The sequence below is a fragment of the Narcine bancroftii genome, chromosome 11 (genome assembly GCF_036971445.1).
Source record: "Narcine bancroftii isolate sNarBan1 chromosome 11, sNarBan1.hap1, whole genome shotgun sequence".
NCBI lineage: Eukaryota > Metazoa > Chordata > Chondrichthyes > Torpediniformes > Narcinidae > Narcine > Narcine bancroftii.
In genome coordinates, this window is record NC_091479.1 from 63384570 (window position 1) to 63410173 (window position 25604).

A 25604-nucleotide genomic window follows, 5' to 3' on the forward strand; every position below is an offset into this window, starting at 1 on the left:
ACATGGATATATAGTGACAAGATTAGGAGGAGCTGTCATTTCAAACTGAGGTGCATAGGGCTTTGCCTTCACAGAGGGTAGAGACTCTTATGAATTATCTGCCCAGTGGGAGTTAGAGCATTGGGGTTATTTAAATACATTTCTGAAAATATGGGGAATTGAGGACTACAGGGAACCGCACAGAATGAGGAGATGGGGTCTGGGCAAATCAGCCATGATGGTATTGAATTGCGGGGGTGACTCGATGGTCTGAGTGACTCCTAAAACCTCTTAAAACCTAGTTGCCTGTGTGCTTCCTCACCGCTTCCTGACCTGACAACTTCAGAAATACTTTACTGTGGCAGTGATCTGCATGTCAAACTGCATGAGTTTTTCAAGCTTTGTTGGGACCAAGGAAAACTGCCTCAGGACCTTCGTGATGCCATCATCATCACCCTGTACAAAAACAAAGGCGAGAAATCAGACTGCTCAAACTATAGGGGAATCACGCTGCTCTCCATTGCAGGCAAAATCTTCGCTAGGATTCTCCTAAATAGAATAATACCTAGGGTCACCGAGAATATTCTCCCAGAATCACAGTGCGGCTTTCGCGCAAACAGAGGAACTACTGACATGGTCTTTGCCCTCAGACAGCTCCAAGAAAAGTGCAGAGAACAAAACAAAGGACTCTACATCACCTTTCTTGACCTCACCAAAGCCTTCGACACCGTGAGCAGGAAAGGGCTTTGGCAAATACTAGAACACCTTGGATGGCCCCCAAAGTTCCTCAACATGGTTATCCAACTGCACGAAAACCAACAAGATCGGGTCAGATACAGCAATGAGCCCTCTGAACCCTTCTCCATTAACAATGGCGTGAAGCAAGGCTGTGTTCTCGCACCAACCCTCTTTTCAATCTTCTTCAGCATGATGCTGAACCAAGCCATGAAAGACCTCAACAATGAAGACGCTGTTTACATCCGGTACCGCACGGATGGCAGTCTCTTCAATCTGAGGCGCCTGAAAGCTCACACCAAGACACAAGAGAAACTTGTCCGTGAACTACTCTTTGCAGACGATGCCGCTTTAGTTGCCCATTCAGAGCCAGCTCTTCAGCGCTTGACGTCCTGTTTTGCGGAAACTGCCAAAATGTTTGGCCTGTAAGTCAGCCTGAAGAAAACTGAGGTCCTCCATCAGCCAGCTCCCCACCATGACTACCAGCCCCCCCACCTCTCCATCGGGCACACAAAACTCAAAACGGTCAACCAGTTTACCTATCTCGGCTGCACCATTTCTTCAGATGCAAGGATCGACAATGAGATAGACAATAGACTCGCCAAGGCAAATAGCGCCTTTGGAAGACTACACAAAAGAGTCTGGAAAAACAACCAACTGAAAAACCTCACAAAGATAAGTGTATACAGAGCCGTTGTCATACCCACACTCCTGTTCGGCTCCGAATCATGGGTCCTCTACCGACATCACCTGCGGCTCCTAGAACGCTTCCACCAGCGTTGTCTCCGCTCCATCCTCAACATTCATTGGAGCGCCTTCAACCCTAACGTCGAAGTACTCGAGATGGCAGAGGTCAACAGCATCGAGTCCACGCTGCTGAAGATCCAGTTGCGCTGGGTGGGTCACGTCTCTAGAATGGAGGACCATCGCCTTCCCAAGATCGTGTTATATGGTGAGCTCTCCACTGGCCACCGTGACAGAGGTGCACCAAAGAAGAGGTACAAGGACCGCCTAAAGCAATCTCTTGATGCCTGCCATATTGACCACCGCCAGTGGGCTGATATCGACTCAAACCGTGCATCCTGGCGCCTCACAGTTCGGCGGGCAGCAACCTCCTTTGAAGAAGACCGCAGAGCCCCTCACTGACAAAAGGCAAAGGAGGAAAAACCCAACACCCAACCCCAACCAACCAATTTTCCCCTGCAACCGCTGCAACCGTGTCTGCCTTTCCCGCATCGGACTTGTCAGCCACAAACGAGCCTGCAGCTGACGTGGCTTCGTCCGCGAAGCCAAGCCAAAGAGAAAGAAGATCAAGCTGGCACTCCTGGCGCAACTAAAAGCCAGCAGCCCACACAGCAGCACTGGCCCCAACAAGCGAACCGGCGGGTTGACAGCAAGGGCAGCTTAAAGGCCAACAGCCCCAAAATGGCGCTGGCTTTGCTGCCCATCCAAAAGTCAGGGACAGCGGGCGGGGAAGATGGGATTCTTATGCAAGAAGGTAACCGCACGCAGGAAACCCGCCTTTGTTATTATGTGGACCATGACATTATTGAAGTGGGGAAACACCAGGAACGCAGTGAGTATAAACGTTGGGTCAGAGCACCTAATAAAACACAGAGCTTGACCTGACTACATGACGTGTGTGTGTGTCTTCACTCTAGTAGCGCGCGGCTACATTACAATGTTTCTTGACAATTAAATAAGCTGTATAAGTGGAAGTCATAATGAAAAGGTTCAATCAAATAATATTAGGCAGTATCACCATGGATTTACAAAAGGGAAATCATGCTTAGCAGACCAGTGGACTTTTTTGAGCTTACAAGCAAGTAATAGATAAAGGGAAAAGCTAGTGTGGATCCTCAGAGCAGGGAGAGGAGATGCTGTGTTCCTGTTCCTCCACAATGTTCTACCACACAGTCCAACTACCAACAGCTCAGTGCGGGCTTTAAACTGCTTGTTAAATGAGCAGCAGTGATTTATTTTAAAATCCTGCGACTGCGGGGGTCTAGGCCCAGATTGTTCTCGGCAACAGCCTGGAGGGGTTGCAGTCTCTGGGGAAGGCACAGAACACCAGCAAATGGGAAGACTCACCCCCCCCCCCCCCACTTCCTCCCTTTTGAGAAGGAGAAGCAGAGGGGTCAACCCAACAGGACGGTAACCACGGCAGTGGACCGGCAAGGGGTTCTGCAGCTGAGAAGCACACAGGTGGAGGACTGCTGGTGACTGTGGTCGAAGGACTCACAACAGGCTGTGAACTAGCTTGTGACCGGCTGACGGGGTCCCAGATATCAGAAGCGGGATGCAAGAGGGTGCTGAGGGTACTAAAGGCTTCCTAATCGTGTCGAAGGTTTGAATCTGGAGCTTGTGCTGCCGATCATTTGATTTGAACAGAAGGCTGTTTGGCTGCAGAGGCTGTCGGAGCACTGGGCCCTCACTGAGGGGGGCTTTCCTTTATTTATATTGCTTCCGGCAGACTCAAGTCAATTTTGTGTAATATTACACTTGTTTTATTACATGACAATAAGGTAATTTTGAAACTGAAGCATGTACTGTGTTTGGACTTTCAGAAAGCCTTTGATCAGGTAGCACTCAATGTTATTCCATAAAATTGAAGCCTGCATTGAAGACTCTTGAACAGGTGTACATAGCGTGTTGGAATAAATGGGTAATTTCCTGTTTGGGATGTTATGATGATTGGGTTTCCACAGGGATTTGTACTGGGAGTCCCATCTGATCACAGTGTTTTGGATGAGCAGATGGCGTAATCTATGCAACTTTCTGATGATAAGAAGCATTCTATCAGAGTGGCTGTGAGGAGGATGCAGAGAGGCTTGTGGTGGAGGGGAGGGATATAGATAGTCAAGTGAATGGGCAAAGGCATGTTAGATGTAATGGTTAAGTAATCTCATCTGCTCCCTCTTTAATGAAATCACTTCCTTCTGCAGTATAGCGGCTGGAACGTCACACAATGGTCTAACCAGTTGCAATATGACATCAAGCCAGGTCAGGTCACCTTTATTTATTGTTCATACCATGCTCGCAAGGTACAGATGAGATAATGTTTTTACAGGACCATAGAGCATAGCTACATAAATATAACAATATGTTAGAAGTGAAACACAATGAAATATTAAAATATTAAGATGTATACAGTAAAAGTCTATGGCACACTATCCACATATGTTCTGGGAATTCAGGAGCCTAGTGGCTTGGGGGAAAAAAGCTGTTGCCCAATCTGGACGTTAGGGCCTGAGTGCTGCAGTACCTCCTACCAGATGGCAGAAGGGAGAACAGTTTACATGAAGGGTGTATGGAGTCCTTCACAATGTTTATTGCCTTTCACTTGCATCAAATGTCCCTAATGGGAGGAAGAGAGCCCCCAGTGATCTTTTCTGCCAACTTCATTATCCTTTGGAGGGTCTTGCGGTGGTGGAACAGCTTCCAAACCAGGCAGTGATGCAGTTGCACAGGATGCTCTCGATCCATCCTCTGTGGAATGTAGTGAGGATGGAGGGTGAGAGATGAACTTTCCCTCAGCCTTCACAGGAAGGAGAGGCACTGCTGGGCTTTCTTGGCTATGGAGGTGGTGTTAAGGGACTGTGGTGAATGTCTGCCAAGCTGCCTGTCTCCCCTCTGGCGAGCCTTGCGGTACTAACATTGACCATGCAGTATCTCTACTGTTAAGGACACTCCCCTTGGATATAACTGTATATGCATCTATTGTCTTTCATTATTGTACCATGAGTTTCTGCTAATAAAAGCCATGATTATTGTTTGACCACATAGTCTTTGTCAACTTCATCAAATGGCACTTCAGGGACCATATGAGGTTCTCTGCCAAGTGCACTCCAAACAACTTGATACTCTGACAACCTCAATGGTCGAGCCGTCTATGGTCAGTAAAGTGTGTTCCCCGGACCCTCCTGAAGTCGACAACCATCTGTTTTGTGTTATGAATGTTCAGATATAGGTTGTTGATCCTGCACCAGTCCTTTAGTGGCTGCACCTCATTTCTGTACCCTGACTCATCATCCTTACTGATCAGGCCCACCACGGCAAACTTCATGATGTGGTTCGAACTGTGTTGAGCTGTATAGTTGTGGATCAGCAGAGTGAACAGCAGTGGACTAAGCACACAGGCCTGGGGGTGGGGGGCCGCCTGTGCTCAGTGCAATGGTGTTGGAAGTGCTGTTACCGATCCAGACAGATTAGGGGGAGCAGTCAGGGAGTCAAGAATCCAATTGCAGAGGGAGATGTTTAGACCAAGCAGGCTCAACATCCTTATCAGGTACTGCCGTCTGATTGTATTGAGTACCAAAGTGAAGTCAATAAACAACATTCGAACATGCGAGTCCTTATTTTCCAGGTGGGTGAGGGGTAAATGGAGGGTGGTGGCAATGGCATTGTTATCGAGTGGTTAAATCTGTAGGCGAACTGCAGGGGAGTCCAGTGATGGGGGCAGCAGGAGCTTGATGTGCCCCATGACGAGCCTTTCAATGCACTTCATGACGATGGACACGAGTGCCGCAGGGTGGTAGTCACTGAGGCAGGACGCAGATGACTTCTTCGACATGGGGACAATGGGGTCAGCTTTGAAGGATGATGAGACCACAGTGCTTCTCAGAGAGATGTTAAAGATGTCAGTGAGAACATCTGAGCTGCACATCCCCTGAGCACTCTGCCGGAAATGTTATCCGGTCCATCAGCCAAAAGTCCTTGCCTAACTCTCTCTTCACATTAACCACTGCAAGACACCATACTTGTTTATTTGGAGGAGAGGTGGTTTTTTTGCAGCCAGGTCATTTTTTTTTTGCCTCAAAACGCGCGTAGAAGTTGTTCAGTGCATCTGTGAGGGAGGCATCACCAGCACAGCACATCCCAATTTTTGCATGCTACACCCTCACCTATGAACATAAACATATCATAACCTTTTTTTCGTCCTATCTCTCGGTTTTCCCTCAATGAAGGAACTATGGGCATGAGCCCTAAGAGTCCCCTGTTCATGAACATGGACTTACCATCCTAGACCAATTTGACTTCCCAAATTGCATCACCTTGCATCGCAGGGTTAAACTCCATCTGCCAATACTCCACCTGCTGTGGGCTCAATCTTCCTTGCTATCTAAAACATTACCAACCTCTCTGTCATCTGCAAGTTTATTCACATCCAAGCCATCAATATACAATGCCCTCCATAATTTGGGAAAAAGACATACTTTTGCATTTATTCATTCCTGGGCTCCACAGTTTTAAATTTGTAATCAAATAATTCACATGTGATTGACGTGCACATTCCAGATTTCATTAAAAGGCTATTTGTGTACATTTTGGTTTGACCATTGTTAGGTCTGCTTTGTTCATGAATGAGTGAGACAAACACCAGGCTGAGTCGAAATCAGGGTTCTTTGTTCTTTATTACCGGATTGTAACACTTGCGACTAAACATGTTAGTCGGAGAATGCATTCTGCCGTTATCAGCAAAATGGTGATTTTTTATACCCTTGGATATGTGCTTAGAACATCATCATATCATTACTTGTCCAATGACTAAAACTGTTGCTATCCTTTCCCTGCTAGCTTCCTGCCTCTCAATCCATCAATGTCTCTCTTATCTTGTAAGTACAAGGATGCATTCACATCTTGTTACAGCCCTGCACATTCCCATCTCATGATGTTTTACCTAACAGGAGTACAAGGACACCTCCCCTTCTTGTTACTGCCCTGTACAGGGTAACTCCCTACACATTCCCATCTCATGATGTTTTACCTTACACCATGTAGAAATTACAGCACTTTTTTTATACATTGTCCCCTCATTTCAGAGTACCACAATGGTAATATAGTCATATTTAGTATTTTGTTGCATATCCCTTACATTCAATGTTGGCTTGAAATCCGTGATTCATAGACATCACCAGGCACTGAGCATCTTCTCTGGTGAAGCTCTGCCAGGCCCCTACTGCAGCCGTCTTCTGCTCCTACTGCTTCGGGAGTTTGTCCCCTTAAGTTTTCTCTTCAGCATATGGAAGGCATGTTCTATTGGATTTAGATCGGTGACTGACTTGGCCATTGAAGAATTTTCCAGTTTTTATCTTTGAAAAACTCCTTTGTTGCTTGAGCAGTATGATTAGGAACATTGTCTTGCTGTTGGATGAAGCACTGTCCATTGAGTTTGGAGGCAATTGCTTGAAGTCGAGCACATAAGATGTTTCTAAACACCTCAGAATTCATGTTGCCACTGCTATAAGCAGTGACATCATCAATGAAGATAAGTGTACCAGTACCTGTGGCAGCCATACGTACCCAGGCCATAACATCCCTTGTTTCACAGATGAGATGGTTTGCTTTGGATCTTGGGCAGTTCCTTTATGCCACCACACTTTGCTCTTGTCATCATTCTGATACTGGTTAATCTTGGCCTCTTCTGTCCACAAGATTTTTTCACAGTATTCTGCAGTCTTAAATACTGCTTGGCTGTAATCTGGCCATCCTGTTTCTGTGGCTAACTAATGGTTTGCATCTTGCAGTGTAGCCTCTGCATTTCTGTTCATGAAGTCTTCTGCAAACAGTCGTCATCGACACATCCACACCTGCCTCCTAAAGAGTGTTTCTGATCTTTTAGACAGGTGTTGGGGATTTTTCTTCATTATGAAGAGAATTCTTTTGCAAACCCCAGTGGAGGTCTTCCTTGATTTTGGTAATCCTATGGTTTGGGCTAGGGGTCCTCAAAAATGGTCGGTATCGACCCCCAGGGGTGATGGGACCATACAGGGGGTCAATAAATGCCAGGGGGTTGAAAACATGGGGGTGGGAGTTGATTTAAAATAGCACCTCCACCACCCCCCTCACCATCCAGCCCAGGAGTGGAAATTGAGGGGAGGCATACCTGCCATGAACCTTCATGTGCTGTTGTCATGCTTCCCCCTCTGTTTGCACCCCTCTGTTTCAACCTCTCTGTTTCGATCCCTCTGCTTTGACCTCTCTCTTTTGACACATCGAGTTCGATCCCTCTGTTTTGACTGCTCTTTTGCCATCACATTTCCCCCTCAATGCGAATGCACCAGCTGTCCTTGCAAGACATTTGGACCCCGGGACACCACATTTAACAGGCAAGTGCTCTTTCTGCCCCTTAATTTGTCTTCCATTTGGGAGTATAGATCTACACCCCCAAATGGAGGACAAATTAACGTATGGCTCGAGGTGGTGCCGGATGGAGGATACAGGGGTCAAAAGCCGGACTCTCTGGCCTAAAACTGAATGTCTGGCCACCCTACCCAGCGCCTCTCTCGCCCCCCCCCCCCAACCGTCCAGCACACCCCAACCCCGTCCAGCGCCGGGATTTGATGAGGGTGTCGATGAGGGACCACATAGTCCCTGAAGGGGTCGACAGTCTAAAATGGCTTCTTTAACTTACATTGGCACAACTCTGGTCCTCGTGTTGAAAAATGGAAACTGCAGACTCCAAAGGTGATCAAAAGCTTCGAAACAAGCCTCGCTCTCTTATACCTGCACTAATGAAGCAATTAAACATACCTGAGCACTCACAAACACCTGTGAAACCAAATGACCCAAACATTATGATGCCTTGAAATGGGGGAACTATGTATAAAAAGTGCTGTAATTCCTCAGGGTCAAACCAAAATGTACACAGTTAACCTTGAATAGGCTGATTTGGCCTGTTACTGTGCTGTATGTCTAAAATAAAATCTGGAATGTGAACTTCAATCACATGTTAAGTGTTTGATTACAAATTGAAAACTGTAGAGCACAGGGGCAAATAAAAGGCAAAAAAAAGTGTCTCTGCCCTAACCATAATGGAGGGTACTATATATCACAATCAAGGGTGCCAGCACTAAACCCTATGGTACACCACTGGTCACAGACTGTAAATTATAAAAAAAATCCTTCCAACACTATCCACCAACCCAATTTTGGATCCATTGAGCCAGTTTCTCTTGAATCCTGTGTGTCTTAACCTTGCAGACCAGCTATTAATTTGGACATTGTCTATGTCTACTTTAGAGAGGCATTTAATATCTACACTCTACTTTCATCAATCAATCTCCTCAAAAAACTCAATCAAACCATGAGATGGGATACTCTGACAGAAAACCATGCTGACTTGGCCTGATCAGCCTCTGCCTTTCATAATGGACACAATTCCTATCCCTTCAGATTTTCTCTAATAACCTTTCTGCACCTGATGTGAAGTTCACTGGCCTGACATGATCTAGCTTCTCCCTTTTTAAATAAGGAACAGCATTATCTGTGTTCTGGTACCTCACCAGTAGTTAATGAAGATTCAAGCATCTTCTTCAGGGCCCCAGCAGTTTCCTTTCTTGTTTCCAGAACAATCTGGAACAGATCTCATCAGGTTCTGGAGATTTATCAACCATTATGTATTCTATGACATCAAACACCTCCTTCATGCTGACCTGCTTTGATTATCCACATACTCCTCCTTGAACTAATTGTCTTCCACATCCTCCTTCCTGGAAAATACAGAGCCCCACCCACATCACTTCTCTACATTCATTGATCGTCCCTTTGGTCTCTCAGGGAACCCACTCTTTCCCTGCCCGCCCTCTTGTCCCTGATAGAGAATCTTTTGGGATTCTTCTTAAACCTACTTGCCAAAGATATTTCATGATCCCTTTACTGCTCTCTTAATTTCTTAAATTCCCTCCTCCATTCTAAATATTTTGCAAGAAGCTCACTCAGTCCTGGCCACCTGGACCTGCCATGTACAATAATCGATCTCTCCAATCCACTGTGCTTTAAGGATTCCACCAAACACACATTGGCCCACAAATGGTGTTGTGTGACTGTTTCAATAACAAAAATTCCACCAACAAAATTGACCCTCGATACCAGGTTTTGGGAAGCCTCTGATTCAACATAACTGGGGAAACCCAGTGGTATCCAACACTATGCAACCCAAATTCCATCATGTTGCTCCATATGTGAGGAGTGCCGATTGAAGTGATTCAGTTGCAGATTAACCATTAGGCTGAAGCCTAGGGGCCCGTCACAACCATCACAACCTTTTACCCACAATGCAAAGTGGTGCAGAAACTGTTCCATCTGGGCTGCCTTAAAAATACACGAACTGCAACTAAACCACGTGATCTCTCATGATGACATCATCACGCACAGCGCCCACCCACTCATCCCTGCTCCCCATCTTCCACCAATGCTCGACCTCGGAAACCTGTCACTCTCTTGGACCCGCCTCCGGTCCAATCACCACCACGTGACCCGATCTCCCCGTCGGATTCGGCAATAAAAACTGTCAATCATGCTCCCTCGCACCTGTGCGCTGAGCAACCAGAGGGGGAGAAGGACTGCGCTTCGTTTGCAAAGTAGAAACATGGAAATGCTGGAGAAATTCAGCAGGTCATATAGCGTCCACAGGAGGTAAAGACTTAACTATTACTATATTTCAGTGGAGCTGAGGTTCACTTTTTTAAAAAAAACTCTCCGTTCTCCTGTGTTATTTTGTATCAAGACTTTTATTAGAACTGATTTTATTTATCCTTTTGTAGCTATAAGACTTTTCAAATTATTTAGGGTTAGCAAGCGGCTTCTGTTAGGTAAAGTTTTGTTTGATTTTAATGAAGTTTGACGCTGGACATTTTGGCACTCACAGTTAGGCAACAACAATTTATTCACTTCTATTTATTATGGATCAAGGAGCAGTGCTTCGGGCTGTCATGTGGGACCCTGCACTCAGGACAACAGCTGTCAGTCTATCACGTGGCTTGGCGGTAAGCGCAGGTGGCGGAAGGTGAGAGGGAACCTCTTGCTGAGGCTTTTCGAGATAGTAGAGGCAGTTTGTACCGATGCCGGACACCGATCGCCTCATGATCCCTGATCACCCTCTGCTCCTGGACCCCTCCACCTGCCCCCAGCCCCCTTCACCCAGTTCCACCCCGCTCCACCGTCCCCCGGTCTCATTGACTCAATCATCACTGGCAATCCTCCAGCACCTGTAGTGCCCTGTCGGTCAGCTTGATGTGATAGAGCAACAGCCGCTGTCCCGAGTGCAGGGTCCCGCACGACAGCCAAAAGCGCCGCTCCTCACTTCATATTAAGTTTAATAAGTGAATAAATTGTGGTAGCCTATCTGTTAGCGACAAGAAACAATTTTAATCAATGATTAATGTTTATTATATTTATGAAAGTTATAATGAATTACATGCCATGTCAGTCGCCAAATGTAACAGCCAGCATCAAACTCTGGTCGCCAAAATGTCCGATTCCACAACCAAACACCAACTGGTGAATTCCCAGCACATACCCGACAGACAAATTTAGAATATGTGAGGGCATCACGCCCAAAGGCTATTACATGGAACAATATTCTATTCAATGAATGGTGGGGGCCGTGGGGTAGGGGTGGGGGGGCCTTACAAAAGCTCAGTTGATTAAAATCAGGAAAAATATAGACAAACCAGATGGCGAGCTGAAGAAATTGTCAAGGCCCTTGCAGAGATATTTTGACTTACTGTGAAATGCTGTCAGGTTGAAGGATGTCTAATGTGTTGTTATTTAACAGGGGCATAAAGACTAGCCAGACAATTACAGGGCAATGATTGGAATATTGCTGGAAGGGAATTTAAGGGACAGAATCTTCCAGCATTTGGGTAATCAGGGGCTGTTGTCAGCATAGCTTTGTTTGCGGGAGATTGTGTCTCAATAACCTGACAAGTGTTTTTTGAAGAGGTGACAAAGAGAATTGATGAGGACAGGGCAATAGGAATTGTATTTTTACATAGACTTTTGCAAAGCTTTTGACAAGGTCCAATGTGGCAGGTTAGGCTGGAATGTTAGATCATTTGGGAACTAAGGGACAATTGGATTCAAAATTTGCTTTGTGGAAGGAGTCAAGGGATTTTTTTTTCTGATCAGAGGCTGTGACCAGTGGTGTGCCACAGGGGTCAGTGCTGGGTCTACTGTTGTTTATCATCAATATTAACAATTTGTATGACAATATCATTAATGTTGGTGGATGACACCAAAATTTGTGGTGTACTGAATGGTGAGGAAGGATCCCAAAGTTCACAACAGGATCGAGATCGGTTGGGAAGGTGGTCCAAGGAATAGCATCTGGAATTTAACTCTGACAAGTGTGAGATGTTGTACATCGGGAGGTCGAACCCAGGCCAAACTTGCACTGTTGATGGTAGGGACCTGGAGAGTATTGGCAGGACAGAGAGATCTAGGGATACAAGGACATAGTTCCCTGAAAGTGGAAACTCAGGTAGACAAGGTGGCAAAGAAGGTGTTTAGCACACTTGCCTTCCTTGTGTAGGGTAATGAATACTACATTTGGACCTCATGATTCAGCTATGTAAAGCTTTGGTAAGAACACTTGGAGTACTGTGAGCAGTTCTGGTTCACACAGCTGGAGTAAGGACACCAGCAAATTGGAAGAGGTTCAGAGAAAATTCACGAGGATGTTACCAGAGCTAGAGGGGGTTGAGATACAGAGAGAAGTTAGAAAGGCTGGGTCTTTATTCCCAGAAGCATAGGACATATGGGGTGATCTTTTTCAAGTCATAGGGGCATGGTTAAAATGAATGCCCACAATCTTTTCCCCTCCCCCCAACTCCACTCCCCTGAGGAGACATTTCTAGAAATAGGTGGCATAGGTTTAAGTTGAGTAGGGAGAGATTTAAGAAGGATGTAAGGGACAGTTTTTTCACTCAGAGGGTGGTCTGTTTCTGGAACAGGCTGCCAGAGGAAACTGTAGAAATTAGCACAATTTTGACATTCAAAATACATTTGGACAGATATAGGGATAGGAAGAGTTCATCATGGAGGGGATGGCCCAAATGGCCTGTTGTGTGTTTGACTCTGTGACAGGAGGCATCTCCTCTGGCAGGGATGAAAAATATCCCATGTGGTTATCCACCTTTGCAGCTCACTAACCTTTGTTAAAACATTTAGGTAGTTACACACTCACTCTGCAAATCTATCTTGGACTTTCTGGCATTCCTTTATTTGTCTGGTCCTGTATAAAAACTTTATTTTTCTAGTGCTAATTATCTCTCCTAAACCCTTTCATTCTTTTCAGTGCAAGCTTCCTGTGCCCAACTCCCTAACAAATGAGTTGAGCATCTTGTTTTGAGTGTTTGGACCCTTAAACACAATGCCAGCTTCCTCCACTGGGCCATTGCATGCTCTAGGTTTATCATCTTCACCTCAGACTATCATTTGGCCTGGCTTCTCCAACCTTCTCCTGCCATCCTTCACTTTCCACACCACACGTCAGTCTGACCCTCGACACTTCCGAGCAGCCGAGTACATTCAACCCAATAACCTCTTCCCTGCGTACCCAGATCCAAAGTTCGGATCTCCCCCACCTTCCAGCCTTCCCCACCCTGATTATCTGACACCTGTGAGCTGGAAACCAAACCTGAGACTTAGCATTTTTACCTTTGTTCTTTCCACGATGGCAGGACAAGCTATCTCTGTCCCCGACTTCCATTCAAAGTGCTCGTGGAACAGTCATTTCCACAAGTTAGACAAGATGTTGTGCTAATTTGGAGGAAATTTGGGAACCCTTTTTGAGCGTTTCCTCTGCCTTCCTGATAGTGTTTTGTCATTTGACTGCTAAGATTATCTGTTCCAGTAGTCTGAGGTTAGGCACATGAACAAGTGGCCAGTCCATCAAAGGTGATAGGACTCTGGGCTGGCAATGGTTCACTCATACTGTCAGTGGATGGAGGGAAGGATGTGCCAGGCCTTGTGGTTATAAATTAGGATGGGTACAGGTTTACTGCTCTATCATATCCTGGATGCCCAATTTTGGTGTGCCAGATCCCTATTGAGGTGTATGATCAATTAGTATGAAAGTTGCACATCATAGCATGTTGGAGGGTATCCTTGATGTCAAAATGAGACTTTGTCTCCACAAGGATTGTGTGCTGGTCACTTCTACCAATGTGGTCGTAAACAGTTTGACTGGAGAGTTCAGGTTTGCATAGATTTATAGCTCACGCCAGTTCAAAGTCCCCAGGAATCAGCCAGGTTAGGATGGGTCAGAAAATTCAGGGTGATTCAATGTGGTTGAAATCCAACTTTGTTTAAATTAACCAATTTTCTGATCAAGCTTGTCAGGAATCTGGAGCAACAGACAATTTACTGGATGAACAGATGTCCTGATGAAGGGTTCCTACTTGAAAGGTTTTCCAACTGATGTAGCCCGACCTCCTGAGCACCTCCAGCAGATTGATTGTTGGTTCCTTCTTTGGTTACGAGTTATTCCTTCTTCTTGGATAGACATTTCATGGGTGGCTTCTTTCTGTCCATTTCAGTGGGTTCGCTCAAACGACAGGAGGTACATTGCCTCAAATATAATTTTTTCCCCCTTGGATTTTCTGATTTGCTTTTCACAGCTGTGGGGAAGATTGGGTGGGATACGATGAATCACGGACATCCAACCACAGTGATTGCGGAGCAGGCTCAGTGGGACATCACCTTTTGGGGATGGGACGACAACCAATTTATAATCCAACAAATACATGATATCTCAGCTTCCCTTTTTTTTATTACCAATGCATTAGTTATTGGACACATGTACAAAGTCAGCAATTCACATTTTCTACTGATAACATAAATCAGATTTTTTAAATAATAATGCACTATTTTACAGTGTACAGTAGTTAAGAAGCTTCATTAGGTGTACACACAGAATCAGTGGTTCTCTAGTGTACGATTGGAAAAAAAAATCAGTCCTCAACTTGGGGACAAACTCGGGAGCAGATCTGAAGTGTAACACACTGCACGAGAGACTGAACAGCTCCAAAAACAAAAGGACTGAGGGGTGATGGTTAAAACTCAGGTAGAATGAAGGTTCTGCATTCTGTGAAAGTGCTCATGTACCCAGACTAATTCCAGCTTTTGTTCACAGTGTCCCATGATTACAGAGTTTAAATCTCACCTTCAAAGGCTAGGCTTTGCCCCTGACCAAGGAACGAGGGTGCCTCCAGACATTGGCATTTCAGAAACAAATGGAATAATTGAAGGTAATTTTTCAGAATATCTGAAAACAATTATGTACTGTCCAATCAATAGATGTTAAATGTTTGGGAAGAATCTTTATCTGACAAAAACCACAGGGAACCACAAACATTCACCCTCATTCTTTTGGAATCAAAAACAAAAAGGGAAGCAAAGTGCAAAACTCCCACCCTCACCCCACTTCACAGCCCCAAAGAGGACCAAGAGGTATACTTCAATTTAGCCACACAAAAAAACCCAGAATATTTACACAAGAGGGTACAAATAAGAGGAGGGGAGATCAACATCATTTTAGAACCAGTAGATTCTGGTGGTCATTAAGGCTTGTTTCAGAATGAACATCAAATCCCACACGTTCTAGTGCACAGAGTTGAGTTGAGTGGGGGATGCATCATTTTGTCATTAGTCCTGATTGTAATAACCATATAACCGTTAACGATATGGAAACAGGCCACATCGGCCTTTCGAGTCCACACCGGTTCACTAGAACAACTCCACTAGCTCAACCCTCCCACTCTCCGCCCATAACCCTCCAACACCCATGTATAAAGTTCACCAGACTTGGTGCTTGAAAGATAAATGTTTACCGCTCAGGAAGATTCTTGTAGGGTTTGCAGAGAGAGATTTGTTGCTACAGGATTTCCACAACTGAGGTGGTTCCTCTAATAAAGATTCTTCCCAAACATTTAACATCTATTGATTGGACAGTACATAATTGTTTTCAGATATTCTGAAAAATTACCTTCAATTATTCCATTTGTTTCTGAAATGCCAATGTCTGGAGGCACCCTCGTTCCTTGGTCAGGGGCAAAGCCTAGCCTTTGAAGGTGAGATTTAAACTCTGTAATCATGGGACACTGTGAACGAAAGCTGGAATTAGTCTGGGTACATGAGCACTTTCACAGGATTGTCAACTCCGATTTTTCCTGGAATTTGATCTCCTGTCTGCTCCCACCTTTGCTCAGCCTGGCTCGTCCTGCAGATTAAATGAAACCAAAGTGAAACTTATAGACCATTTGGTTCATCCACAATTTTCTTTTTTCTCTCCACATGTCACCCAATAGCAATAGCTGGGATAAAGAGGAGAGGAGGGAGCTAATTTTTCATTCCTGGAGATTCTTGCACGATCTGAGGGCATTGGCAACAGATGAGGCGAATCAGAGTATTTGACTGGCCATTATGTTTTTCTGTCAGGTCCCTGCAAGACACTTTTGAGGGCAAGTGAGGGACAGGTTGTCTCAGTACATGGCTGATGTAATTCTGGTAAGGGGATTCACAGAGGAATTTTCAAAGGTCAGATCCGTACTCCTACTCCAGGAAAAGACAGCAGGTTGGCGCATTTGTAAGTGCTGACTATCCTTTGAATCTGCGGTTCGGCCCTCTCCACATTTTAACGACATCCAGAAGCAAAAGAACCCAAACAAAAAGAAAATCAGTCGTGAAGACAGGCCTGAATGGATTGTTCTCCTTGGTTGCCTTGCTGAGTTCCTCCCCAACAACGACATGTACTGAATGTTCAAACTGAGCAGTGGGACTGAAGCCAACGGAAGATTCTTGGGACAATTGATGTAACGAACTACACCCCCGAATAGCCTTGTATTCAAGACTTTACAGGGGGAAAAAAAAACCAAGAGGATTTTATCTTGAAAAGTTTGGAATTCTTCATTGCCGTAGCATTCTGTTATCTCCTTAAAAAAAACTCCTTGCAACAATTGAAACAGGCTGGAAATACTCAGCCTCTGGAACCATGAGGCAGATTAACCTTGGAGTTCAAGGCCCTTTGTTATAATTAAACCACAGTGATTGCAAAGTTAACCAGGTTTATTTGCTCCTTAATGGCTCTGTCGAGCCAGAATTTTGTGTTTAACTTCATATTTCCAGCATTTGATAGATTCCTTTAAAAATTATTTCTTTAAAAAAATGATTGTGTCTACTCCCACCCGCAAGCCCTCTATTCCCACTTTCTACCCTAGTTATCTTATGCTCTGCTCTTCAACGTGCTTCAACCAGTTACTCTGAACAGGGAGTGTCATTGGACTGTTCAGCCAAAGCAGGCAGCAGGAGGGGAGATCAATGATTCTCCCACCCCGGAGGCCTTCCAGAAGGAATGCTCCACTCTGACAAGAACTGGACATCGCACTTCCCTTCCTGTCCATTGGAGGGAGACATCCTTTCAAATCCAAACAGACCATTGTTTCAATCAGTAAGTAATCCAAATGGATTTTTTCCCCCAATTTGGTGTGTTGAGAGGGCCACTTATACTCTGACATCCCTTTGCTGTTTCATCAATTACCCTTGCAGTCTTCCAACGTGACTGTAGGTTGACACTCATTTACAGTACTTGAAGCCACAGAGTGTGGAAACAGGCCCTGTGGCCCAACTTGTCCATGCCAACCAAAATGTCCCACCTGCCAGCATTTGGCCCATATCCCTCTAAACCCATCCTTTCCATGGATCCATCTAACATTTTTCCTCAAACGTTGCAATGGCATTTGCCTCAAAGCTCTGGCTGCCCTTTCAATGCACCCACCACCCTCTGTGTAAAAATGTTGCCCCTCAGCTTCCTGTTAAACTCCCTCCCTCACCTTAAACTCATGTTCTCTGTTTACTGATTCCCCTACTGTGTGCAAAAAAAAAATGTGTTCACCCAATCGACATGCTCATCCTCTCCCCATAGCTCAGACCCATGAGTCCTGGCAATGTCCACAGTCATCTCCTTTGCACCCCCTCCAGCCTGACATCTCTTGAGCAGCACAGTGACCAAGACAGAACTATCAGTGGTGATTTAATCGGTGGGCACACATTTTGGCAGTGAGCGTGAGGGAGGAACCGGGAGGGAACGAAAACCACAGGGAACCACGAACATTCACCCTCATTCTTTTGGAATCCAAAACAAAAAGGGAAGCAAAGTGCAAAACTCCCACCCTCACCCCACTTCACAGCCCCAAAGAGGACCAAGAGGTATACTTCAATTTAGCCACACAAAAAAACCCAGAATATTTACACAAGAGGGTACAAATAAGAGGAGGGGAGATCAACACTATTTTAGAACCAGTAGATTCTGGTGAACAGCTGACAGTGTAATCACTTTTCGGTACAATTTATTTACACACATCCAACAAGCAAAAATACTCTTCATTATCTATTTCACTGCTTTATAACATTATCAATACTATTTTCTTCTGCCAGGGTTAGCTGACATGACTTTTAGGCCATTCGCTTGCTGTCCATCTCAACGCAGTGTCACCTGATTGGTAGCCATGGCAACGTGGATGGGAGGTCCCTCCCCACGCAACGTGCCAGAGGGGGTGGGGAAGGCTTCCTGCCTTTGGTAAAAGGTGGGTGCTACACATCAATGCCCTTGACCAGCGAGGTCTCCAGTGTGATGTTGAACTCGTGCAGGGTCTGGAGGACACGGATGAGCGAGTTGACGGAGGCATGGTCGCGGAGCAAGGCGCTGTCCTCGTACATCCTGGAGATCACTGGGCACTCGGCCAGTAGCGGGATCCACCGGGGCAGCAAGTGATCCCTGCATTGGACAGAATGAGAACCTGAGCAAAGCTCAGAGTCCAAACCGATAGTACTATGCACCTTCCCTTTCTAACTCTTGCGACTGCAGCGTGTGGTTCTTGGAAGTAGACCTAATTCTCTACGAAGTTGTCTCTCCCTGTGTCTGTAACCTCCTCCCTGCAATCACCCAGCTCCCCCCTTCTCTTGGGCGCCAAATCTTATCTTCGCCACACAAAATCCTCCCCTGTATCCCTCCCATTTCATTAATCTTCCTCCCTTGAAGCTTTTGATCATCGATCCCAATATCTCCTCCTTTGCTTTCTTACCTATTTTCATCAAACAAATGGCCCCATGAGGCAGCAAAAGCACAGATATATAGCAAAGATAAAGATACATCACCAATGTTCCTAGCTTGAACCATTCATCAAGGTACAGGGGTAAGGTGGATAAGGGAGGGCAGGCACAACAGAAATCAGGGGGAGGGGGACCCTGTGAATGGAGAGAGAAGAGGATGGAGAAGCTGGAGGAAAAGAGACAGAGGGATGGGGAAGAGAGGGAGAACGGGGAGTGGTCTAGATGTTAATGCCATCTGGTTTGAGAGTGGCCAGACAGAATATTAGGTGTTGCTCCTCCAATTTATGGGTGGCCTTGGTTTGGCAGAGCATGTGGTCATGGACAGACATGTCGACAGGATAGAGGGACACAGAACTGAAATAGTTGGCCACTGGGAGATCCCTGTCACTGATGCGGACAGAGGGAAGGTGCTCAGTGAAGTGACCTCTAGTCTGCGTCCAGTCTCTCTGATGTAGAAGAGGCCACCAACAGGAGCACTGGATGCAGCAGATGACTCCTGCAGATTCATAAGTGAAACGCTGCTTCCCTTGGAAGGGCTGGCATGGGCACGTATGGCACTGGGGAAGGTGCGATTAGTGGGATGGGAGGAGTGGACGAGGGAGTCATGGAAGGCAGTGAGGGGAGGAGAGGGGAAGCTGTGTCTGATGGTAGGATCATGTTATAGGTGATGGAAATTGCAGAGGATAATATGTTGGATGTGGAAACTGTTGGGATGGGAGACGAGGACAAGGGGGATCCTGTTTTTGTTGCGTCTAAGAGCCGGGGTTGGTGGGGGGGTGGTCAGGACATGCGTGAAAAATGGAGATGTGGGTGGGTTAATGGTGGTAGAGAGGAAGCCACATTTCTTTGGAGAAGGGAGACATCTGGAAGACCTCATCTTGGGAACAGATGCGAACATGGGATGGGAACGTCTTGGGAGGAATTGAGAGAAAATATAATCCTTACAGGAGAAAGGGTGTGAAGAAGTGTCATCAAGGTGGTTGTGGGAATTTGTAGAAAGTTTGTCTCCCGAGATAGAGACAGAGAGATCAAGAAAGGGGAGAGTATTGTCAGAGACAGACCAAGTGAATTTGAGGTTGGGGTAAAAATTAGTCGTAAAGTGCATGAAGTTGACAAGCTAATCATGGTTGCACGTGGCAGCACTGATGTAGTTGTCCTTGTAGCAGAGAAAGAGAAAGGGTTGAGAAGCCTTGCTTTGGAATGTTCCACAAAGCCAGCAAAAAGCCAGGCATAGCTGGGAGCAATGCGGGTACCCATGGCTATTCCTGTGACTTGGAGAAAGTGGAATGAGTCAAAGGAGAAGGTATTGAGGCGGAAAACAAGTTCTGCCAGGTGGAGGAGGGTGGCGGTCACGGTGGACTGGTTTGGTCTGTTGTTAAGAAAGAAACAAAGGGCTTTTTGACCTTCTGGCTGGGGGATGGATGTGTCAAGAGATTGAACAACCCAGGGGCAAGAGATAACAGGTGGATAAGGGAGGGACTGGCTCACAGGTGAAGGTAATAGGTGGATAACGGAGGATAAGAAGTTTATTCAGGCACCTGCCTATATTTTGCTCAAACCTTGATGAAAGGCTCAAGTCTGAAGCCACTGGTTATGTATTTTTATCTTTGCTATATAAAGTACAGTTTAATTTGTTGAAATTCTCCAGCATTTTGTTGTTACTTCAATCACTGTATCTGCAAACTTTTGTGCTCCTTCCCTGGGAGGCACTCCTGTGTTAAAACAGCAATATTATGTTCCGTGGAACTGTTATCTTTCTTTTTGCTCTCTGAGAAATACCTCAAAGAAAGGCCGACGAGTTTCTACAAGGTTTTCAAGGTTGAACTGAATATTTCCCATGTCCAGTTCCATTGCTGCACCTCTCTCTCTCTCTCTCTCTCTGCAGGTACTGGGTAGGTACGCCCACCATTACTCACTGACTGCCCCACATGATGATGTTTGAGTGGGACGAATTATAAAGACCTTTCAAAGAGCTGACACAGGCTATGTCTGATGGAATCTCCGAGACTGATACATTCTCTGCCACTTGCTCTGTATTTCTCTCCGTAACTTCGAAAGACATTAGACCCTGATTAATAGGAAGCTAGAGCTCAGCTCCACAGTGAAGAGTGATGGGACTGCTTACCCAAGTAGATCGTGGGAGTCACCAATATTTGTGCACAGAAGAGGAAGATCAGCAAGAAAATGGGGACACGGCACCTCTTTCTTGTTTGTCTATTTTCTTGGCTGTTCATGCAATTGTGCACAAAGCTCCATGAGTGGGAGGGAGGAAGGGGAGAAATGAGCAAGGAAAAGGCAGAGAGGGAAAAGGAGGGGGATAGATGGAGGGGGAGATGAGGAGAGGGCGTGACATGGAGAGATGGGAGATATGGAGGGAAGAAGGAGATCAAGAGGGTTGGAGGTGTCAGGGCCGGGGTGAAATGGATGCGGAGGAAGCAGACAGAGAGGGGAGTGTCTGATGAGGAGTGTTGAGATGCAAATAGGAGTCATGGTAGCAGGCCCTTCAGCCCAACCGGACCATGCTGACTTAAGTGTCCCACCCACATTCATCACACTGGCCTGCATTTGGCCGGTATCCTCTAAACCGGTGATTTTCAAACTGCCCCCCTAAACTCACATTCCACTTTAAGTAATCTCTGCCATCTGGTGCTCTGTGATTAGTAAGGGATTGCTTAAGGAGGGATGTGAGTGGGAAGGGAAGGTTGAGAATCACTAGTCTAGACCTAATTGTTCCTGAAATATTTTGCTTGAGAAAAATGGTCATTGGCCCATTTCCTTTGGAGTTATGAAGCCGTGCACATAACGAGTCAATTAGGGACGATTAAAACTGTGGTTTTCAAACATTTTCTTTCCACTCACATACCACCTTAAGCAATCCCTTACTAATCACAGAGCACCTACGGCATAGGGATTGCTTAAGGTGGAATGTGAGTTTAGAGGGCAATTTGAAAACCACGACTCTAAACCCATCCTATCCATATATCTGTCCAAATCTTGTACGATTTAGGCAGGCCAGAAGTTAAGTTCAGAAAGGCAGAGGGGTAATCAGAGGGGTTTAAATAGAACAATGGAAGACATGGCGAAGGGGACAAGACAGAGTAAGGCCCACCAATCTGATGCAGAAGGAACAGAAGAAGGGGAAGGGGGTGTCTGGTTCAGGGTCCCTCTGCTTCAAGTTGGGGCCCAACAAGATGTTGTGTTGTGGGGCTGTTGTCCATACCTCGCTCCGAGACACACGAGCAGCTGGAGCTTCCCATCTTTCCCAATATTCCTGGGTGCACTGTTGATGGCGTTCACATACTGACACAGCGATTTGGAGGACTCTGTGCACCTCTTCCCCTCCAGCAAGTTGACCTGAACCTCTTCCTCATCTGCCGTTTCAAAGTACGTGACTGCCTTCTCTGCATTTGAAGAGATAAGAAGATATTAGCTCAAGGGCTGCACTTTGGGTTCACTGTGCTTGGGGACTGGAGACCGAAGACCAGGGACTGGGCTGGCACTGAGCAAGAGCCGAGTTCTCTCCTCTACCAGAATGCTAGTGTGGGATACCCAGGGACTCAGCCCTCCCTCGCTCCTCCCAAGTGTGAAAGCAAGACTGGGGAAAGCGAGGTAAGAGTTGCTGAGAGTGAGGCCATCAATGATGTAGGGGTGGGCCAGAGGCATCGACACCTGTGTATGTGTGGGTGCCGTGTGGGCATGGAGTATACATGTGCGTGGGCGGGGGGGTGTGGGTGTGTGTGTGTGTGTGTGGATATTTGGGGTGAGGTGCATATGAAGTATGGTGTGTGTGTGGGTGTGTGTGTGGATATTTGGGGTGAGGTGCATATGAAGTATGGTGTGTGTGTGGGTGTGTGTGTGAGTGGGTGTGTGGGTGGGTGTGTGTGTGTTTGTGTGTGTGTGTGGATATTTGGGGTGAGGTGCATATGAAGGATGGTGTGTGTGTGGATATTTGGGGTGAGGTGCATATGAAGGATGGTGTGTGTGTGTGTGGGTGGGTGTGGATATTTGGGGTGAGGTGCATATGAAGGATGGTGTGTGTGTGGATATTTGGGGTGAGGTGCATATGAAGGATGGTGTGTGTGTGTGTGTGTGTGTGTGGGTGGGTGGCTGTGGATATTTGGGGTGAGGTGCATATGAAGGATGGTGTGTGTGTATGTGGGTGGGTGGGTGGGTGGGTGTGTGTGTGTGTGTGTGTGTGTATGTGGGTGGGTGGGTGGGTGTGTGTGTGTGCATGCTGTGTGACCAGCTTCCTGGAACCATGAATCAGGTTCAGGATCTGTGCAGATGTGTTGGTGAGCCGGCTTCCCCAAAGACCTTGGGCGCTGCTAGTTTGCTGATACATCGGAGATACAGAAACAGGGTTGAGGAGGTGTGACGTGGATATAAGGCCTGGACAAGATGACTGCAGAACAATGGGCTGTGCAGCTACAGAGGTTACGGGGCATCTGAAGGGACTCTCTTTGCTTCCCTTTCTTAGCTTAATAATGGATCCAGATTGCTTGGAAAAGAAAGATTTTTCTGTGTCTTGTGTACATGACACCAAATTGAAACTTGGGCATCCTGTATGAGTGAATACGAATTGTTGGGGCTGTGTGTCTTTTCTGTGAGAGAGACTGTGAATGTGACTTGTTGGGAGGGATGTCCTCCTGTGTTTGCGGTGCCTGGATTGTGGTCAAGAATGGTTTCAGTTGTGTCCCTCCCACGGGAAATAATTAGCCCGCTGACTGGCTCTGTTCAGACTCCAATGGAGCAGTGTTCATTCGTGTGAGCCGTAGTTTAAAACAGCAACAAAACAGAGAACACTACAGCATAGAAACAGGTTCTTCAGCCCTTCTAGTCTGTGCCGAACTATAATTCTGCCTCGTTCCACTGACCTGCAACTGGACCATATCCCTCCCCATCCACGTACTTAACCAAATTTTTTTTTTAAAGTCAAAATTGAGTCTGCATTCACTTTAGCTGGCAGCTTGTTTCATGCTCTCACCACATTCTGTGTGAAGAAGATCCCCTCAAGGTTCCCTTTAAACATTTCACCTTTAACCCATGCATTGTCTTACCTCACCTCAATGAATAAAAGCCTGCTTGCATTTACTCTATCTACACCCCTCATCATTTAGGATACCTTGTATATGGGGTGGGATTTGAACTTGTGCCTCGATTACACTGGACAACAAAGATTTTCGCTTCCTGAACACTTTTGAGTGTATTTTAAGGATTTTGGGCTGCTGATCACGAAAATCACCTTAAAACTTTTCCTATCATGAACCATTTTTTTAGATATAAAAAGTTGTTATTTCCTGTCATATTTTATATGCGCTTGAAGATGCCAAAACTATGAAATGCAACATTTTCTGGATTCACACTTGGACGTCTTCCCGGCTGATCTTGGTGCAGTCAGTGACGAACATGGTGAAAGGTTTCACCAGGACATCACGACCATGGAAAAGTATCGAATCCCCATCACTGCTGGCCGACTGTTGTTGGGACATTGACTTGAGAGGTATTGGATGGTGAGTACAAATGAAAATCAGCGGTTAGTTGAACGAACACAATGTGTCTGCATCATTATGCGATAAACATGGTAAATTCAATAAGTTAATTTAATGTTTCAACTTCCTACATGATGCAGCAAATCTGAAATTATCTTTGTGCTCAGATTGAAGTTGGAGCAATCCTTTTGAAAAAATTTGTTATCCAACATTAACAGTCCAGTACTCTGAGTATTGTAACTCCACCAGATCCAAATATTGCAATGCTAGTTCTTTCTATGTATTGTTCTTCAGATTAATTCATTTGAAACTTCCAACGACCATTTGGAGGGTCAGAGATGCGATGGATTGAGAGACATGATCGCCCATGCCGAACAGCAAGGCACCTGAAAGAACTGACCAAAGCAGTTAAAGGCTTGCAGTGATTAAAAGGCACCCCAAGGCCCTGCTCTTTGCCTTCCTGTGTTGAATGACAGTGGGAGGTTACTCAGTTTTAATTTATCATCTGAAATACAAATTTTACACCTGGATTCTCTGTTCAAAGTAACTCCCTTGCAGACAGTCCCAACCCGAGGCTGAGCTGTGAATTACACAACATGCTGACATAGAAATTTAACACGCCAATTTATCTGAGTGTTTTTGTTTCCTCGAGAAAGGTCTTATGGAGAGAGAGGTTGAGAATAAATCTTTTTCACATTTAGGTTTCAAGGATATTCACCTTTACTCCACAAGATGGGGCTGTGCTGCCATTTACACAATGCTGGGCCCTTCCTATTCTGCGTGAAGAATATGGGAAGGAGGATTGTTTTTATTGGTTGGACGGGAGCCAGTCACATGTTCAGCTGCAGCCCCAGGAGCCAAATGGCACAACAAATCAGCTTTCATGGTGGTATGATACAGAACACACAACCCCCAAGACCTGACTTGGGGAAATTGAAATTGAATTTGGTGTACAGTTTGGTGTACATTTTCCCATATATTTTCAAAACATTTTTTAAAGCTGATCCTAATAATAAAATGCTTCATGGGATTCACCATTGATAACATCCTACCAGGGTGCATCATTGTATGGGACAGGAACTGCTCTGCCCAAGACCACAGGCAGTTGCAGAGGGTGGTGAATGTGTCTCAGGCCATCACATACGGCCTCCTTCCCTCTCCAACTCCCACCAACCGGCGTGCAAAGGTAGCCAATAGATTGAAACCGTCATCCTATTCTGGCCACACTATCTTCACCCACCCCCTCCTGTAAAGAAGATGATTTAGGAGGGTGGGATCACACACCACGAGATTCAACGGCAGTTTCTTTATTGCTGTTACCAGACTCCTGACTGAATCCTAAAATAGTAAAATTGTGCTGCCTTTGCTCTGTCTAACGGATCTCTCTCTGTAACTCTGCATGTTTGTACTCTTACTTGTTCTATGAGATGTCCACAGGACTGCTCACAAAATGAACTCCATCACTGCATTTTTGATAAACGAACTATTCATTACAATATTTTCTTCATT

General features: G+C 45.7%; 1 protein-coding gene across 5 annotated transcripts in view; it reads right to left on the reverse strand.

Moving 5' to 3' along the window:
- dennd5b (DENN/MADD domain containing 5B) overlaps positions 1-25604 on the reverse strand; it is a 312134-nt gene that overhangs the window by 19754 nt on the left and 266776 nt on the right. For 4 of the 5 annotated variants that reach the window (XM_069903145.1, XM_069903143.1, XM_069903144.1 and 1 more), the window contains 2 exons: positions 21827-22007; positions 15589-18271 (listed from right to left, as the gene is read on the reverse strand). In XM_069903145.1, the coding sequence (XP_069759246.1) occupies positions 18088-18271; positions 21827-22007 (365 nt within the window). In that variant the 3' untranslated portion in view covers positions 15589-18087. Of the gene's footprint in view, positions 1-15588; positions 18272-21826; positions 22008-25604 lie in introns of those variants that run through there. The other variant, XM_069903146.1, reaches the window with a different exon arrangement.